This window comes from Aptenodytes patagonicus, chromosome 11, assembly GCF_965638725.1.
Source record: "Aptenodytes patagonicus chromosome 11, bAptPat1.pri.cur, whole genome shotgun sequence".
Lineage (NCBI taxonomy): Eukaryota > Metazoa > Chordata > Aves > Sphenisciformes > Spheniscidae > Aptenodytes > Aptenodytes patagonicus.
This window is the reverse complement of record NC_134959.1, coordinates 22,541,449-22,560,968: the sequence shown is the minus strand read 5'-3', so window position 1 is coordinate 22,560,968 and position 19,520 is coordinate 22,541,449. Positions and strand designations below refer to the sequence as shown.

Below are 19,520 nucleotides of genomic sequence, written 5' to 3'. Positions count from 1 at the left end.
GGAACGCCTTCCCTCCAAGCAGCCGCTGGGGTTGGGGGGGAGGGGGCGCATGCTTTGGGGTGACACCCTTAAGCACAGGGGCCGGCTGCGTGCCGGCAAATTTTGGCGTTGCCGGCCACGCCGGGCTGCAGCCAGTCATTAAGATGGGGTTTGCCAGCTCAGGAATGGGGAGCCCCCCCCTCCCCCGGCCCTGCCCCGGCCCCCCAGCTTTGGGGCGCTGCAGGGTGCCGGCGGGCACGGCCGGCCGGGCGTTAAGCGATGCCTTTAATCAAGAGGGATGCCAAACCTGCCGTGGCGGCCGGCGTCGGCTCCATCTCCCCGCCTGGCTCCCGGCATCGCCCTGCCACCAGCTCAGGGGGGGGGGGAAAGTCCCTTTTTTGGTGGGGGGATGGGTTAATTTTCCACCCCAATGGAAGCAGCAGGGTTTGGGGGGGCACGTCCCCGGCCGGGGCTGCCGCGGTGCATGCTTGGTGCATCAACAGACGGGTGCAGAGGGATCCCACGGAGGGGTTTTTGGGGTGGTCGTCAAAAACATCCTTTGGGGGCCGGGTGGCGGGGCCGGAGGGTGGAGGAGCCCCGAGAGGCTGCCGGGAGACCCCAAAGGAGGTGCCGGGAGCAGGACGCCCCGCTCTCCTGGGGGGCTTTCCCGACGCCCTCCATGGCCGGGGGCAGCCCCGATCCCGGTGGGTGAGCTCAGCCCCGGCGCAGCCCTCTGGCGTGGCAGGGCAGCTCCCGGGTGGGGTTTTTGGGTGAGTGTGGGGGCGAGGTGGGGACGGAGGCGGATCCAGGCGAACTGGGGCGCTCAGCCAGAGGCCGCTGCACCCACATCCCAAACCGGGTGGGCACCCCTGCCCCCAAGCGTGACCGGAGCGGGCACGATGGCCACCACCCCATCGTGGGGTGCTGGGGGAGGCAGGGGAGACCCCCGGCCATGACCCCACCACGCCATCCCCACTGGCTGTGCCGCCTCCCTGCTGCCCCAGCCAGTCCTGCCAGCGGCGTGGGTCCGGGACATCCTTCATGGCCCAGCCCTGCCACGGCGTCCCGTGGCTGTGGCGGTGCTGGGAGCAGCGGCCCCCAGCACTTCCCGGTCTGTCCTGGCCTCTCCCCGCAGCCGCAGGGGCTGGCAAAACCGGGGAAAGGCATTTCCTTTCCTTCCCTTCCCACCCACGCCCCGTCCGGTGCTCCTGGGCAAGGAGGGCGAGGGATGGCAGGCCAGGCGCCACGGTGATGGCCCAGGAACCGGGGGCATGCACTGCATGCCGGGGGTTCGGGGTGTGCACGTCCCTTGGGCACCGTGTGCTGCCAAGGGCCACCCTGGGGGCTCGCTTGTGGTCTCAGCTCAGGGCAGGGACGGGTCCAGCCTTTGCCAGCCCCGGGTTCCCTGGCACGGCCCAGGGTGCAAAGCTGCCGGGTGCACCGGTGGGTCTCTGCTTACCGTCTCCTCCCGAGCACACGGGGGTTGCTGTCCCCAGCTCTGCTGCAGCAGGGCTCAGGGACATTGGCGAGCCCGTTGCAAGCTGACACCCTGTCTGCTCTCGTTACAGGGTGCCGATGGCTCCTGGGCTCCATGGGGGGGCTCTGTCCCCCACGCGAGGGACAGGGGTGTCCCCAGAGCGGATGAGCCGACCCCCAGCTCTGCGGCAAGGATGGGGGAGCAGGGTGACCCGTCCCCCTCAGGAGCAGGGATGCACCGAGCACTGGTGGCTGTGGGAGAGGGATGGTGCTGGGACCGAGCTGTATGGCAGACACCACCGTAAGAGCACCAAATCAGCTGCAGAGGGCTTTGCCGATGGCCGGCCACCCACCCCCACCACCGTCCCTGTCCCTGTCCCCGTGCTGTGCCGGGCCCCAGGGCGAGCACCATCAGGGAGTGGAGCCATCTGATGATCAGCCTGGCCGAAACAAGAGCAGCCAAATAGTTTTGGCTCATCAGTTCCTGAACTGGTTTACCCACCAGACAGACGGACAGACGCTGGGGCCGGCGCAAGGGAGATGGCAGGAATGCGCCGCTAGGCTTTGGGCAGGATCAGGCCCTGCAGTGCTGGCACAGGCCGACGCTGGGTTAATGGGGCTGTGGCCGCAGAGGAGGAGGGGGCTGATACAGACACTGCGAGGAGCAGCATCCACGGGGAAAGGTTTTCCTTGGCACCTTCTCCGATTATCATCATTCCTCGTTTCTCTGCCAAACTCTGATCATCGGGGATTAAACTTCCTTCTCCGTGTACGGAGAGCCTCGGGGGGGATGGGGAAGGCACCCCACACTCATTACACCCCCGCTAGCTCTGCGGAGCACGAAAAGGGTTTAAAAAGCTGATGGTGGCCTCGAGGGCACAGCGTGGGCTGACGTGGGAGCTTTCTCTTCCAGCCATCCTTGGGAAAGCCAGCGCGGATGCACTAACAGCCCTGGGGATGCGCTCAGCAGGCAGCTGAAGCAAGACTTGCCAAAGCAGCTACTCGGGGTCGGCCCAAAGGTCCCCCGCGCTCAGCATCCTCCTCTGCAATGGCCAGCAGCGATGGGCAGGGAAGGGTGCAAGAGCAAGCGGGAGGTGCGGCGGCATCTCTGCAGAGCGCTGCTGGCTGGGGATGCGCGGGCAGGGCTCTCTGGCTGGCAGCAGCATTGGCGAGGGTCTGGGATAGAGCTCCCCTTCCTGGAAGTGTCCGGTCGCTCCTGGAGCCCTGGCAAACCCGTGGCACCGGTGATGCCCCGAGGGAAGCGGTTTCACACCCTTCCCACGCGGCGTGTGAAGAGCTCGCTCCTGCCTCGCGCCGAGCAGCCAGTTTAATTCGATGCCCCCTAGTTCCTGCACCAGCAGAAACCATGAAGGGCTCACAGCCCTCCCCAGCACCCAGGACTGACCACGGTCTACGGCACTGTCCTTCGGCTGGATGCTCTATTTGATTTGCCTGGTTTCACCACGGCGGCATCCCCAGAGCTGGTTCGGTGCACACTGGCACGCTCTGTGCCAAGACCCGCCTCCCGAGCAGTGCCTGCCTCCTCTCCCCCTCCTGCTCCCTTCTCTAAAGCCTAAAATTCAGCGAGATTTGGCCAGATTTGGGAACTTTTTGCACTTTACCAAAGTTATTTCAAAGAGCAGGTGGGTAAGAGGACAAGCAGTTGGGGGGCAGAGCAGATGAAGGGGCTGGCATGGGTCACCAGTGCAGCAGCACGCCCCATTTCTGATCATTTATTCCAGCCAGGGGCTGCCGAGCACAGCGAAGGCAATGCATTTCTCTCCTCGCCGGGCTCCAGGCAGGGAAGAGTAAGCCATTCCCGTTTCCTTGCAATAGTCACTTCTGCATTGAGCAAGACCGCTCCCAAAGCGACACACGCTGCAGGGTGTGAGACAAATGCCCGCAGCGTCCGGGAAGAAATTCTGCCTACCTGTGCAGGGTTGCACAAACAGCCACAGCAAGTGCTTTTCCGCCTTCCTCTGAAGCACCCAGCCGCCCTCCACCTCGGAGGTATTCAGATACTATGGAGATAGACCTGTAATGACACACATAAATACCACGATCTGTCGGTCCGTCACCTTTAAGTAACAAGTCTCCTTTCCCTTCCAACCTACATGCATGCTCAAGCATGGAAATGAAAATACTTCCGAGCTGAATGGCTGTCACATAGGAAGGCGGAGGGCGGGAGCCCTCTCCCCGCGGCTCCCAGCCGAGAGCACCCTCACCCGAGGGCCAGCGTGGCACTGGAGCACCCGCTGTGGCGCCGGGCAGGACCCGAGCGCGCCTGCCTGCTTGCTGAGGGCGCAGACGCTGCCCGGGGCCTCCCCGAACTGCAGGACGCGGGGTTTGGTTCTCCGACAGCTCAGCCACCGCCTGGCTTTGTTTTCACAAGAGGTGCATCACGACCCGTGGGCAGCTGCCAGGCCGGCGTGGCATCACAGTGCCACGTGCCACCACATTGCCCCTGCACGAACGCAGCCGCTGCGAGAGCCAGGGCAGGGGATCCCAGCAGCAGCCGGTGAGCCCCCCCAGCTGCTGCAGGTCTCTGTTGCCACCGGGCACAGGTATCCGGAGTGGGACCCCCGCTTTGGGGTGCAGGGAGAGGGTCGTGGGGTGCCACCCTGACTGCCGCACTGGGAGGGAGAGCTGCTGGGGGCTCCCCACGGAGGGAGAACTAGCACAGCAACACCAAGTTCTATCAGAACAGCACTTAAAAAAATAATTTTAATGTTTTAACATTTAAGATACACCATCTGTTTCTTCCACAGCAGGATCCCACAGCCTGAGTTAGCACAAAGGTTGGGAGTGGGCACGGCACGTGGCCCTGCTCAGCAGGCAAGCACGGGAGGAAGGGATCAGCGCCGGCGCGGGGTGGGGGGTAACTCCGGCGGGCTCATCCCTGACCACACGTTTGCCCAAAACCAAAGCTCAGGTGGAAGCCTGCTCAGGAGAGGCACAGGCTGCGCGCTCAGGGTGTGCACACAACCACGCAGGCAGTGGCACTGCAGCGTCCCCGGGATGGGAGCGCCCAGCAGGCACAGCCCCAGACAGACGGATCGATCCGGTACATTCTCCAATTGAAGCTCCACAGGGAGAAAAGGCACAAACCTTTTGCCTCCGTGAATCCCACCACCCTTCCAAAACCCCTTTTCCCCTAGAAATTGCCACCTCCCCGGCTCAAGAGCCTCGTCACTCAAGCACACCGGCAGCAAATCTCAAATTATTCATTGATTCCCCCCCTAAAGAAGAAAACAGCCAAAAGGAGTTGCATGGAGCAAGCGTCCTCCTTGTGTTTTCTCAGTAAGGAAGCAAAGGCTTTCCGAAAACGCCCCCAGATGCCACCATCCATGGAAACACTGTGTGGATCCCAAACTCAAAAGGCAGATGCCTTTCCCAATCACCAGGACGTGTCACTGACAAGGCAGGGACAGGCAAGTTAAAGTGCATATATCACCCGGTCAGAGCAGGAGGTGGAGACACCTCAAGAGTAACGGTACTAAAACAGCTGGAAGAAAGCAACTAATCCCAGTGACCTTGGGCGCACGGCTGGGCTTTTCACACCAGCCACAGATACTGACCAGTGAGTAGGAAGCTATTTAGGAAGTAATCCTGAAAACTGTAGTTTCGTTCTCTTGCTTTATGGGGTAATCTAAACGATGTAAACAGCCATTCAAAATAAGGACCCTGTTGCTTCCAAAAGTAACTCTGAGCACGGTCCCATGGACTATTTGCTCTTCGAGTGCAGTTTACAGTTTGCCTTTAGAGCTCACTGTTGTTTGCGAATTATTTCTGCCTTAACTGTGCAAAGACGACTGTTTCACTCACTTTGAGCTCCTGGAAGGAGGCACCTGGAAAGACACTACGTAGCTGGAGTGAGTTTGGCTCTGCCAGGCGAGCCCTTTCCAAAGGAGTTTTTTAACACCTCCTCATCCCAACAGAGACTAGCCAACATTCACACACCCTTCTGCAGGAGAGAGCAATTTTTCTGGTCTGGCATCCATTGCCAGCAATGGACACAGGGAGTTTGGTCAAATCAGTCTGAAAGCAACCTGGGAAGTGTAGGAATACTGGAAGCACTTGTAAACGTCACTGCAGCGCACCGCCAGGACATCCTGCTTCAGCTCCCTGTGGCATCTCCTCCAGGCACTGTGGAGCAGAGCTGATTCAACATGGCTTGGGAATTAAATATTAAATCCAGTTCACGGGCACCCTGCTGTCACCACTGCTCAGAAGGTGCTCTCGAGCAGGCAGTGGCATCCACAGCCTGTGGGACACACCTCCTGGGTGCGAAACCACTCCATCATATGACTGGTGTGGCCTCCGTGTCCGCAGGTCAGGCAGAAATTAGAGGAGCCTCGCACTGCCACGTGACAGATAGCGCACTGGAAGGTGAAGCCCTTGCAGATGGCACACTGGGTGCCGCGCACCTCGCTGCGGCAGTGGCTGCAGTACACGCCGAACTCTGGCCGGAGGAAAGAAACAGAGAGCGAGACAATTAGTGCTGGCAGAATCGTGGACAAAGAAGCCCTGCATACAGCCTCCCCGTTCAACAGATGAGTCCCCCGAACCCACTGCCCAAGAGATCTGCCTCAAATCTCCTTCAGGGTGGGAGAACGGTATCTTATAGAGGTCTTAGCTGGTCTCCGTATGGGAGCAAAGACATGGGCAATCGGCGTGCCGGGCACACACTGGCCCACCGATTCCCCTGATGACTAAACCGCTGTCAGCTGGGAACGTGTGTCAGATTTCTAGCTCGGAACATGCTGACCCATGCTGCGGAGATGAAGGCTTCCTGCTGGTCTTGTCTGCCTCGCATCACTATGAAGTGTAACTAAGAGCAAACGAGAATGGCCTTTGTTTCCCATCACGGAGAGAGCACAGAGCACACTCAACGCGTGCTGTATCAGTGTTGTGACTATTAGCCATGGAGGTGCAACGGCAGTGGTTGAAGTCACCAATTTTCACTCCAGTTACTCCCCAGGAATAGACCCTGGTGACAAGGCGAGACTGTAACAAGAGCTAAGCAAGCAACCGCTGCTTCTCTGGGCCTCGCACCTGCTTCTCTCCTCCCAGGGCAAGTGCATCTTTTCCCAGAGACCCAGGAAGAAGATAGAAGCTGTCCTTAAGTGGCAGTTCTGGGCAGCTATGCTGCTGAAAATATTTTGGGAGAAACATTCTATTTGCCTATTTCTTGGCTAGCTCACCCACAGTTAGAGATCTTGCAATTTTACGCATGCACTATAAGGATACTTCAGCCCAGAACCAGAGATTAGGACAGTGCGTGTCTGGGCTCTTATTCAGAGGGAATAAAGAACAGCCATCAGCATAAAGAGCTGAACATTGCTCGCATAGCAGTATGTGCATTTCCAGCTTCGCTGGAGAGCTGTTACAGTCCACAAAGCCCTTGAACCAACATCTGCAAGCCTCATCTCCACCCAGAGCTGCGAAGAAGCTCAAACCATTTGCTGGCAGAGCTAACCTCTGGGCAGATCGATGGATGCTTTTCATCCCACCTGCTGACTGCATGTTCCTAAGCCCCTGAGGCAGAGCCGTGACTCTGCCCGGGCAGCTGGAGCAGACCGAAGCAGGCACTCACCAATTCCTTTGTGGGGATCAGGAGGACAAGAGACAAACTTCAGAACCTCGGCCCGCTTCTCTCGCAGGCCCCAGCGATAAAGGATTTCTCCATAGCACTTCTTAAAGTCGTCAAATTGCTGAGTGTTGGCAGGATCCAGGAGCCTAGAGGAACAAACAGCATTGTCATCCACCCGATTGACTCTCCGAGACTCTGGTTGCAATCCTCTTCCCAGTGATGGCTGGGAACCAGCTCACATCGCTAGAAGAGCAGCAGATTACTTCCCATGTGTTGCTGAAACACTGCTGAACACTAACTGGCCTGGCCTTCACCTGTTCTACCCTCAAGGGTGTGACGAATGGGTGGACTACTCTCTGGGGCCCCCACCATGGCCACTTATAGAGGTATCATATGCAAGCCCAGCAGAGTTGATCTGCAGTATGAAGCTTCTCCAAATGACTATCTGAATGAAAAGGTCTAGGAGCAGGCGAGCTACTAGTTTTCACAGCATCAACAAAGACCTGGCTATAGAGTTCCAGCTGACTTGGGCACAGAGTGACGCATCCCTGAATACCCCCGAGGCGCGCTATAACCTACCTTTTGTTTTTCTCGTGCTGGTCTTTCTCACGCTCCCGATGATCGGGATACATCAGGTTTCCGTAGCGGAAGTCATCCGGAGAAGACTCGCACCAGGGAGTGGAGGCCTGCTCCGTGTCTTTGTTTGCTGCAAGCAGCAAAAAGGTTGTGAGCGTACCTCAGAAAGCACAGCGCTCACGAGCACAACCGTGTCAAAACCGGGGTGGAGAAGGAGACATGGAAGACCACACATTCGCACACCCCGGTTTTCTCTCTAAGACATGGTCGCATACCTTCTGCATTCCTACAAATACTGCCCTGCCTCAGAAAACTAAGTGCCAACCTCTACTTGCCAGTGCTCCTACTGCACTTCTGGTGACAGGATGGGAATGGGGATCATCGGGCAGAGAAATGTAACATGGAGGAATCCTTTTTGCCTTCCACTTTAGACAAAAAGTCTCCAGGGAATCAATCCCATAGAATTTGCTTGGGAACATTATCCCCGGCAGGCCTGGGCTCCTCTTTCCTAGACAGGGAGGACTCTCATCACCAGGGCTGCTGTTACGTAAAGGGGCCTCTGTATGTAAAGTATTGCCCTGGGGGCAGGGAGAAGACTGCTAATAACCGCTACAAGACAACATCAGCTCCATTAACCCCCATTCTCCACTCTTCCCCATGTCACAGATGCCTTGATATCGCGCTGAAAAGTTACAGCTTTGGTGCTAACAGGGCTGATGCTGCCCCAAGGCCACGTATATCACTAGGAATCAGCCAACAGCTTCAACTCTGACACTGGAGCCCTTAAGAGTGACTTGTCTTTGACACCTTCACAGCTCAGCAGAAAATGTCCTTAGGCCCACGGGTATTCATGCCACCGAGAACCCAGCCTTCCCAACTGCTGCTGTTTTTCCAGTGGCAGGAGAAAGCACAACACTGCCTCTTCCCCTGAATCCTGTGGAATTAGCTGGCTGATGACACTGCGAGGCCACTCTCGATAATCGTTGAACGATCAATGGCGATTGGGAGAGGTGCCTGAGGACTGGAGTAAAGCAAATGTCACTCCTGTCTTCCAAAAGGACAAGAAGGAGGACCCAGGGAACTGCAGGCCAGTCAGCCTCACCTCGATCACTGGGCAGGCGACAGAGCAGCTAAACCTGGGAGCCATTTCCAGGCACATGAAGGACAAGGAAATTATCAGGAGTAGTCAGCATGGATAACAGCCTCAAACCGTGCAAAGCGCTAGGGCTGTGGAAAGCTTACGGCACCAGGCAGCATCGAGGCAGTCACCTCGAGTGCTTGCTACAGCCAGGCTGGAAACAAAAATGGTACAAACTGGTCTCTCTCTTTACTTGTCTCCAACTGGAAAAGGCAGCAGTGGGAGCTCTTGGCTCTGGGTTAAACTGCGATCCAGGGGCCTAGCTCGGTATGTCTAGGGTGTTTGTAACAGTTTCTCCCAGTTGGACAGCACGCTACAGAAGTCAGAAGGGGCAGGACTGCCGGAGCATCGACACGGTTACTGCAAGCCCTGCTCACTTCCAGCCATGGAGTCACATCACATTGGCCAAACCCCAGAAAGCTGCTCTGGCAGAGCACATCTGCAATCACAGCCAGTACTAACTCCCTTCTTTTCCCACCACAGGAGCCATCTAAAACCTAGGCCAGAAGGGAGGCAGGTTCCTCTATTTACTACCCAGGTCTCGGTACCTATGCTCCAGCCTCCGGTGCTGAGTCCAGGATCTGACATGCTGGAACAGGAGCCGGAGGAAGTAAAGCTCGGCTGTTGAGGGGGAAAGGAGAGGAAATCACGTCATCTACGTGAGAGATGTTCAAAGATATCCAAGACAAACGGGACAGAAATGGCGGTCATACATATCGGCTGTGGGAAGCCAGGTTGGAGGCACGCTGAGGAAAGGGGCCATAGGAGTTTGGGCACCCCTGTAGCCTGGATTGGGCTTCAAACACGCTGCACAGCATGGCCAGGGTCTGCACATCATGGAGCTGCGAGTAATGAGCCAGCCTGGGAATTGAAAAACACAGAGAGTATGAGACTGGGCAGAGTTCAGTGGCAAAAGCATCGAGACTCCAGGGCAACCAATTTCAAGCCTGTTGCATAAATCGATTTGGGTCACATTACTGCCCACAGGAGGCATACGTGCTCTGCAGGACTGGGTTGCCCTTTCCGTCACACCTTTGAGGAGCCAAGTCCTCCTTCTGAAAACACTCATGGCCTAACAGGCGGGAGAAAGATGGGAGCTCTGGGAATCCAGCAGTACTCGTGGCCTGATTATCCCAAGTTTGTGCAGCTTCCGGAACAATGTCCACAGAACTGATTTTAACTGGATGTAAAGCTGGAGCCTTTAGACTCACCCCCAGCCACAATGTCTTTTTGACAAAACCCTCTACACGCAAGCATCCTGTGTCTAGATCTCAAGGCAAATCCCCACCACAGGTTTACTGGAGGGCTATGAAGTTCCTGGATTGCTCTGAAGACTGAGAATGACAAAGAACAACCTGTGCTCCCCTCCCACTGCTGCCACACAGCAGGAAAGAGCTAGGTCCAGCAACAGTATGCAAAGTACACCACACAAATCCTGTGCCTCCAAATCGGGTATATCAACAGATAATATCAATTACTAATTATGTCCCCTCCTGAACAGATTCACTGGCAGGAAGACATTTGCAGCTAACACTTGGCTTTGTTGGAGTTGGAATGATTTCCCAGTAATGCTATACGGCAACAGGAAATTTGAAGGTGAACAAATCAGCTGCACCAACACACTGATTTAGGAGGTGGGGAGCAGAAAACCAAAAATCTCCAAGTCAGGCGTTGCGGGCATGCTGGAAAGCAGAGCTCCAACTGCACCTGGCCTATTGCTCAATGTTAGCCAAAGACGGACCTGGGTGCTAGATGGGAGGCCAAATGCTGCCTCCTGCATGTCATAAACACACTTGCATCTTCCCTTCTTGATGCATCTCAGGCTTGAGAGAGGAAAAAAAAAATACAAGCTGTGGCACTATTCCAAGTCTGAAATGATGCCATACAACGTACATAGTTATGGAAGGCTCTGCTTCAGCAACCGTTCCCCAACCCCTTCCCAGCATTCAGACACCTACAAGGACTCCAGTAATTGACGTCCAAATGGATGTTGTGCCCAAGGTATCTCCAAATCTGGGTCAGACTTTGGTCCAAGACAGAGATCAGTGGCTACCATGGCCAGTGACCAAACCTGGCAGACAGGAAGGAAAAGCATCAAAGCTACAATTAGAAATAACCACACTCCCAGGGTATAGGTGTGCACAGATTCACTCACAGACGGGTAGTAATGGAGCTTGCTTCCAGCCCCCCCCAGCAGCAGGGAACAGTTTCAGCCTCTGTGTCACAAATAATGTAGAGTAACACAAAACGGAAGCTTTCCCTGTCCCACTTGCTTTGAGTTTGGGTTAAACTTTGAAGAATAGTCTATAGTCTCACAGACCAGTCAGTAGTCCCACAGCTGCTCACTGTGAAACCAGAGAGAAAGCAACAGGAGAGGAACTGAAACAAGGACAGGGCTGAGTACAAGAGAGCACAGGAAGGACACGGGAAAGACACCACTTCCTACACTGCTATAGAGCACATCTTACATGTAACCTGCAACTCAAGCCTCCTTGTCTGCTAGGAACAAGGCAAGCTGCAATACGGGCTAGAGTTACATGGGAAAGGGAAAAACAAGCAAGAAACAGAGGTGTATCAGAGAAATCTTGCTGAAGTTATTCCACCTGAGCTCTGGTCCAACGTGGGCAAACCAGACAGCAAGATGAAGCACAGACAAAGGGGAACTAGACCTACCTTCTCTCTCCTGGTGGAGAACCCACCAAGAAGCAAGACAACAGCTTGAGTTTGCTTCTGCTTAGATCAGGTAAGCCTATGCATGTTCCCTGCCCACGTCTAGGAAGAGCCAAATGCTCAGGAGAGGTGCACAGGCTCCTCTGGCAGTGCCAGCCCGCTCCCATCTCTTTCAGGCACTCCTGAGTCCTGTCAAATGTTCTGCCTGTTGCTATGGACTAATCACATGGAAAAGGATGGGCCCAAATAACCATTTTTCTCCTATTGCTAGCTGAAGGTAAGCGGCCAGCTCTGCTCTGGGGCTGTGTCCCTGGGCTCAGACTCTCTTGGGGAGAAGCTAGCTGCAGTCAGCACCCAGTGCCAGCGCAGATGAATAGCAAACAACGGGAACGATTACATAAGTAAGACAAAATCACCGATCAAAATGCTGACAGCAGCTAGGCAACTGTGTGCACAGTTACTCCGTTTGCTGACTCAAAAGCAGGCTGCATTCCTCACTTTGCCTGCAGGAATTCCCTGAAAAATGTGCTTCACTCAGTTTGGCAAAGGGCATAACACAATCTGCTTGCAGCCCTGGGAAGGAATCTCTCGATACCAAGAGTCACTGAGGTAGAAACTACCTCCGTGGCTGTTCCACAGGCCTCGGTTCACCAACCAGAGACTCCCTGGAACAACTGCTGAACCCAGGTGGCTGTTGGGGTAGCAAGGCGACAGTGCAAGCCGTTTGAGGGTAGCACAGCATGCTGAGGAAGAGGCCTGATTCAACGTAATACCTGTACGAGATCCCTCCGTCCCACAGCCAAGGCTGAGGCAGCATTCTTCTGGCAAGTCTCCTGGATATTATTCACATTCAGTCTACAAAGAAAGGAGATAGCTCAGCTCTGGTTGGCACGTTACCTACGAAGGTGGGGAGGGATGAGGGGAAAGTGGTACTGGCAGCAGTGACTAGCCCAGAACTTCCAGATCAATATGAGCCTGCGAGCATGGCCAGGATCACATCTCTTCCTCCCCTGTTATTCAGGGATCACTGCCACCCTTCTGGCAACTCCCACTATTCATCCTCCCTAACACACTGCACATCAAATCCAGCTCCAAACTAGCTGGGATTGATCCTAAGACGAGCTGCTTCCAAGGAGATGTCGGACCAAACTTGTGCCAGGATACCACCAAGCCAAGATTCATTCTTGTCCCTAGAAGCTGGTGCCATCAGTCCCATGGTCCTGTTCCCATTCAGCCTGTTGGTCTGCTCTGACTGACCTGGAGGGAGACAGCAGTATGCTGTGGAGAAGCAGGCTGGTTTTCAGCCTGTTCCCCAGTAGGGTAACACACCCACCGGGGAGTCTCCGAGAGGCTGGCAAGGTGGGCTGAGGAAACCCACGTGGGCTTTCCTGCTTATCATCAGAAATCTTCCTGAGACACTTGACACTTTTACTACTTAAGATCTTACAGCAAATGGAAAAGGGTCAGGCTGTTTACACATGAGATATCCCGAGAAGAAAGGTCCAACAGGTCTTTTTAAAGAATATTCTTTTTAATAATACAGAAAAGAGAGAAGGAAGATTTCTTCTCTCTTTTTTCCTCTCCCTCCTTTAAGAAGGGAAGCCTGCTTCTTCCCTGAATGTCCACAGACTGGAAATTCTGTGAAGGACCAGATAGTATTACCAAAGCTAAGGAAGGAAAAATTCAGGAACTGAAATTTTGTAACTATATGAATCAGACAGTTTGGGAAAAGAAGCTCCTTGTTTAAAAAAAACCCAAACAAAACAAACAGAACTTCTCCATCCTTTCCATTAAAGTAGAAGAACTTGATGTACAGACACTGTCATGTACAACCAAGTCTCCAAGTGAATGGGGCACTCCAAACACTTCTGAAATTAAAATGCCTTATGAGCTAGTAACAGTTTTATAGCATGAGAATGTGCATTTATTGGGATTTTTAAGCCCGTGCATTTAAGCGTGGAGTTTAACGTGAGATTTGAGAAATAATTTGTACTGATAATTTCTCTCTTTAGCTGACAAAAACCTGAACCTGCAGCGATGATGCTGGAGCACCGGTTCAAACTCTGTGTACAATACCCCATCACAAATTTCTTCCATCACACTTCTCAGATTTATAGGAGACAAGTCCCCTCTCACAGGCAGAGAGGGATACCATAAAAAAGCAGCAAGGCAAGAACAGAGGAAGAAGGTAAGGAAATGTTCAAAGATCAGTGCTGACCGATTTCAGGATTAAAGCACAGCAATGCCAAAGACGGCTGCTTTCATTTGGGAAAGGATGCCAGCCCGTACTCACATGTAGAGCTCTCCTAGCAGCTTGTGGACAGGCAGCAAGCAGGAAATATCTTGGATAATAACTTTCCCGGCAGCTTTGATGGGTCGGTTGTTGGCATCTGTCCCTTCGCGTTTGCTTTTCCACCTCCTTGATTTCTGCAGAACAAATGGCAACGTGTTACTGGGGAGGAGGACAGCAGGCTTCTTGGGCCAGGGAACAAAGCGCTAGGGTCAGGAATAATGCAAGCAGCACCCAAACCTGCCTTTCAGAAGGCTCTGTGTTACCCTGGAAAACATCCATGACATGCCCAGGAGAACAAGCATCTCCATCTGTAGGAAGTGAAAAGCAGGTCAAGGCAGCGAGCTCAAGGTCAAACTCACTCAAAAAGTATTTTGTGAGTTCCCCTGTGAAAGCCAATAAGAGAACAAATCAGCATCGGGATGCCAATCAAAGCTGGGCAGGTTTGGCAGGAGGATGGTTCAATTATCATTCTCATTAGAGGTCTGGTCTGGGAACCCTCTGCACACAGACCACCGCTGACTTCAGCCAACATCAGCACAGAGACACGTGGGAGGCAGCTTCTGCTTGCCCTTAGCTTCAGGGCAAGCCAACAGCTCCAGACTGTCTCTTCTGGCCTCTTCATTCAGTGTTCGAGTACACCCCTGTTTAGCGCCAGGACAGGGCTCCCACCTCCTGCTTTATCAACATCTTCAAACAAACGACTGGCAGATGATAAAGCAGGGCCCAAGTTTTCCTAGCAAGGATCCTTAGGTACCATGCTCACAGCTGCTTACAGCTGGCTCAGGACATAAGGTGGGGGGAGAAGAAAGGAGAGGAATCAACACAAGGGAACAAAAACAAGAAGCCAAGATTCCCAAATACTCCCTGTAATAGACACAGAGGCCAACTTAACGCCAAGCTGCATAAAGCTACCTTGGCTGTATGAAACACCGTAGAGCACTTGGCTGGTATCCTGGCCTCTTCCAGCTCCTTGCTCTAGGAGGGTGAGGAGGAGGGATGAGAGGTTGTGCGGCAGCACGACAGGCAGAAGGCACTGGAGCTCTACCGAGGGAAGCACCGGCTGCTACGCAGGGCTCCTAAGAGCAGTGAAGGACGCTTTGCAATGCTGCTCCCCTGTGGCGTGTTCTCTCACTGACACACAGAGTCCATGCTCCTACGCAGAAGCGTCTCCTGGTCGTAGTTATGGAGGGTGTCCTGAGGCACTTGTGGTGGGGCTTCCTACACCCCTGTCCGAAGCAGAACAGCCCCTTTGAAGGGGCCAGCAAGAGAGCCCTGTGCTGACGGCTCTGCAAGGCAGGCAGAGCTCACACATGCAACACATCGGCGCTCCTAAAGAGCAGGCTGGGCTACAGGAAGGGCAAGTCTTTGGCCCGCAAGCAGGGTCACCTCTACTGTGGATGTCAGGCCAGCTCTGGGATGGCTGGGTGCCAAACTGCCTTTGACCATGATCATGCAGTCCTGTGAGAACCTGGGAAGGCTTATCACAGACACAAAATGCCCTTAAAAAAACCCGAACAAACTTAATAACCTTAAGAAATCGTTTCCTCCTTCACTGCCTGCCTGGCCCAAGCTTAGGCCAAAGTGCTGAGGAGGTCTTGCTGTGCTGAGCATACTACTAGCACATGCCACAAGAAGCAAAAAGGATGTGCTCCTGAAGTCGCTCTGGACACTGGGTGACCGAGGCTCAGAGGCTCAAGCACAGGCTTGACAGTAAGTGAAGAAGGCGTTTCAGACTTCAAGGAGGTGAAGGTGGATTCTTCCAGGGATGCCCACGTGACAGAGCATCACCAGTTCCCCTGATCTTCCACCGCTCCCCAGATTAAAGAGGAGCAGAGTGTGCATGCTGCCCAATATTCAGAAGTGCCAAACGCTGGTGAAAACAGGGCTGTCAGCATTCAGTGCTATGGAAAAGCTGGCTGACCAGGGCATGATTCTGTTCTCTGCCACATCCCCTCAAGTCCTAATTCATCCAAGCAGAATTTGCCTGCAGTATTTATCTGCTACATCACTCTGAAGCTGAGAAGCGCTATCCAGCGGAAGGTGGCTAGAACGTGGTCAGGTGGGAGACCAAACTCTCTTCAGTCCATCAGTTCCTAATCAAGGCACTATCTGGATCAGCTCTGGCTCTCTTGCCATTGGGCAGACTATACCTCTTTTGATAACACCTAAAAACGTAGCTACCCTTCCCGTGCTGAAGGATGTGGGCTGTATTACAACAAGGTTCCCAAATAACAGTGGCACCTGTACCTCATTCCTTGTCAGGGCAGCTAAATGCTGTCTCCTAGGTGCAGTGAGGAGCTGCTGATGCTGCCAAAAATAATACTTGAGCAAAGCTTGGGAGCCCCAGCACAACAACATGCTATCAGGGCAAGAGCTCAGGCACTGTCCTGGAAGGGCTACCAGGCTTCTCGCAACAAAAGCTGTTATTTGTGCTGTGTCCAAGCAGCTTTTGGAACCCAGGCTTGCAGACGCAGAACCACATTCTGCAGGTCTATCACCAAGGGCTTCTAGAGATTGGCAGGTAATTTGGAGAGCAACTTGCCACCTCCTGACCATCTGTAAGCCAGCTGCCCCCAGGACTCGCAGCCAATGGAGAGTTCCCTCTGACCAAGGCAGGTTCTCTGCCCCATTATCGGGAACAGATTCAACCTGCTCCTGCCCTCTGCAAGAGCGGACTGAAGAAGCCTCCCAACGGGCATTTCAAAGACTAGAAACATGGACAACACATATCACTTTCCACAGGTAATTCAGTCACTTTTTTTTTTTCCGAGGAGAATGACAACAAATGAGGATGAGAATGGAAGAGAGACCCCAAGAATGGTTTCCACTGCTTGCTGTTAGCATATCACCAGACAAATGAAGACACTAAATGTATCAGAACCCCCTGAAAACTTGGACTCACAACAACATCGTCCTGTTTTCTTCCTCTTAGCACTGCCTATTTACTGGCAAGAAGGGAAGCCCTAATTCTTTACTAGTGCAGCTCCTGGTGTAGAGTCAGTCGATGGCCATATGCCCTGCCAGTACTACACTTCCATGACCCTCGAGCTGTGACAGAAGAAAATCATAAAGCCACATGTAGAGTCACCATCAAAAATGTCTGTTTTTTTGCAATTCAGGTTTGCCTCAGCTACAGCAACAAAGTGTTAGAAAAACCTACGATCAGAAGTATAGGAACCATCATGGATGAGGTAAAGCTCATCACCACTGGCAGCAGAAGCTCTACTTTGAACCAAATAATTGTTGGCGTTAATTACAGGAGTAGCTCTCCACCAGGCAGTATTTGAGCACCTTTAACAGGGATTACCAGAGGCAAGGAGAGCTCTAGCTTGGGTCTGTCTGGCCCAGGTCCACCACAAGGTTCCTCTCTCCCTTCTGCTTCACCTCTTCTCCCAGGAGAAGCCCCCACTATGGTGTTATTGAAAGGTGTCATCGAGGCTCACGGGCATTAGGGTAGAACAGAAAATAAGTCTCTTTCTAGGGGCTGGAGCACAGGTCACGAGGGGGAGCAGGGAACATAACGATTGGAGCTGAAGCAGAAATCAACATGCATGCACCAAGCTAACTATTGACAGCTGAAGGTCAAAGGCACAGGTCTTGTGCACTGCCCCCGACATTTCTAGCTCTTTCTGCAGCCCAGAATCCATGCCAAGGAGAACTGCATCTACCCAGCTGCTCCTGAGAGTTTAAGGAGAGGAAGAAAGAAAATAGCTACGGTGATAGTAAATTAAGACTCATCAGTTCCTCAGAGCACCAGAAGGAAAGAAACCAGAGCATTTATGACAATCATGGGGTTGGAGGTGACAGCGGGGAACAGCACTGAATAATGACTAAAAAAGCCAGCCTGCACCTGCACTACCATACCCAAGGCTGTAATTTGCTGCAATCTGAGGTGATAACGATGGCAGTAAATGGGTTACATGTAGAAACAGATAGCCCAAGAATAAGCCACCAACTGCTTCGTAGCAACCATCATCATCACTGCATACTCAGCAGAAGTAGTTACAAAATGGTGCATGCCTGCTCAGAAAGGATGCTGAACAGTTGGGTGTGTGTGTCTTTGGATCCTGCTGAGACAGGCAGTGCTGTAAGTAGCATCGTGAAATGTAAAGTGCCTGTTTCGCATAAGCCTATGCAAAATTTCAGGGTTCGTGGTATAAACTGGTGTTAATAGGGCAAAGGGAAAGGTTGCGGACAGAAGGGAACAGACTTGATGCCAAAGATTAAGCTGCAATAAGGCATTTACAAAATAAAGAGTTAAACCTGCTCAAAGTCAGGTTCAAGCTGCTTCTAATATTATTTTTTTTAAATAAAATTTAAAAATTGCTGCCTCCCTGCAGAAAGCTATGCTCCTTTATTCTGAACAACTGCCTACAGATTAACTCCCCCATGCAGGTCATGCAGCACTGCCTGGATTTTCTCTTCAAAATAATCAACATTTACTATTTCCAGCATCTCTCAGCACCAGGCACCTTCCACAAAGGGGCTAAAAAAATCTGAGGCACTTTTGAATCAAGTGCCCCACAGCAGGAATATTTCTTTATAGCTTCCATCAATTAATAGCTGGCACCTGCCCTGAAGCACAGGCATTTCTGAAGTGGAGGGTAGTCATTACCTAGAAAGAAGGAAGAATTATTCCTTCTTCTAGACTTGCTAAGCTCTTGCTTCCCTGAGCACCTTCAGCAAAGCTGAGCTCTTCTTCCAGAAGGAAGGCACCTGGTCTGTACAAATAACCCACACCTCCCTTCGTGCCTGCCCATGTCTTCGCCTTGGGCGCTGTTGCCCACTTTAGAGCGCGTGATTAGCCTCTTCCAAAGGTTATCCACAAATACAATCAATCCTTCAAGGCTTGGACTAATCCATGTATCATTTTTAAGTATATGTTACACAAAATTATAACTTTATCACATCACTACTTGGTTCTTCCTTCCAAGCCAGTGGTAAGGCAATTAAACTGTGGCCCTTTGTGCACCACAATTTACTGCACCACAAGCCGGCAAGTTCCTTGCTTGGTTTTCTTTCAGTCTGTTCCGGATCCAAGACAGAACTTCATTTCTTGCCTCCACTGCTCACATTTCTTTATTAGCTCTTTGCAAAAAGCCTTGATGGAGTCAAGTAAATTACTTCTGGTTTCTTTCACCTATTATTTGCTAGTATATTCTTAGAGCTGTTGTAATTAGGAAGACTTGATCCTATTATACCAAGTTAAATTAGGTGTTACAGGATTCTATTTTATTCCCTGCTGTCTTACGAAGAGATAGCATGAAGGACAGCAGCTGTGAAAAAACAATTGTTCACACAAACATTAAGAAAAACGGACCTAAAGAGATCATATTTAAATTGAAATGGAGTTTTGTAAGCTTTGCCTATGCTTGGCAGATGAGTGATGAGATAGTAATTGCTCAAATTTACAGCACAGCTTGAGCAATGCTGATATCATCAAGATGTTCACATGAATGATGTTCAAGCTTGAGGGACACGTGGACCTGACTAATGGAAAATGACTTGTCAAAGCAGTCTCGGAAGGGCAGGTGCCAGGAGGAGGGAGTACCTGCCAGGGTAGCTGGAAGTGCAACCACTCGAACTGAATGCAGGGTGGTGCCATTCCAAGGGCTGGGAGAAGATCACAAATTAAGGAGAAATTCTATTTATTGCTCTAGGAAATAAGACTTTATGGTGCATTGCACTGAGAATAGGCAGCTCATTTTAATGAGATGACAGATCGTTGTCAGCAACTCAACCAGTTTGTTTCTTCCACAGCTCTTAAGTGATCCTCCCTCTCCAGCAAGGCTTCA

At 52.6% G+C, this 19,520-nt stretch overlaps 1 protein-coding gene across 3 annotated transcripts in view; it reads right to left on the bottom strand.

Annotated features, from left to right (window-relative positions):
• Positions 1-3,178: 3,178 nt before the first annotated feature.
• WDR59 (WD repeat domain 59) overlaps positions 3,179-19,520 on the bottom strand; it is a 50,793-nt gene continuing 34,451 nt past the window's right edge. For 2 of the 3 annotated variants that reach the window (XM_076349416.1, XM_076349418.1), the window contains 8 exons: positions 13,726-13,859; positions 12,206-12,287; positions 10,721-10,833; positions 9,476-9,623; positions 9,311-9,383; positions 7,628-7,754; positions 7,052-7,194; positions 4,166-5,917 (listed from right to left, as the gene is read on the bottom strand). In XM_076349416.1, coding sequence (XP_076205531.1) covers positions 5,682-5,917; positions 7,052-7,194; positions 7,628-7,754; positions 9,311-9,383; positions 9,476-9,623; positions 10,721-10,833; positions 12,206-12,287; positions 13,726-13,859 — 1,056 coding nt within the window. In that variant the 3' untranslated portion in view covers positions 4,166-5,681. Of the gene's footprint in view, positions 3,491-4,165; positions 5,918-7,051; positions 7,195-7,627; positions 7,755-9,310; positions 9,384-9,475; positions 9,624-10,720; positions 10,834-12,205; positions 12,288-13,725; positions 13,860-19,520 lie in introns of those variants that run through there. The other variant, XM_076349417.1, reaches the window with a different exon arrangement.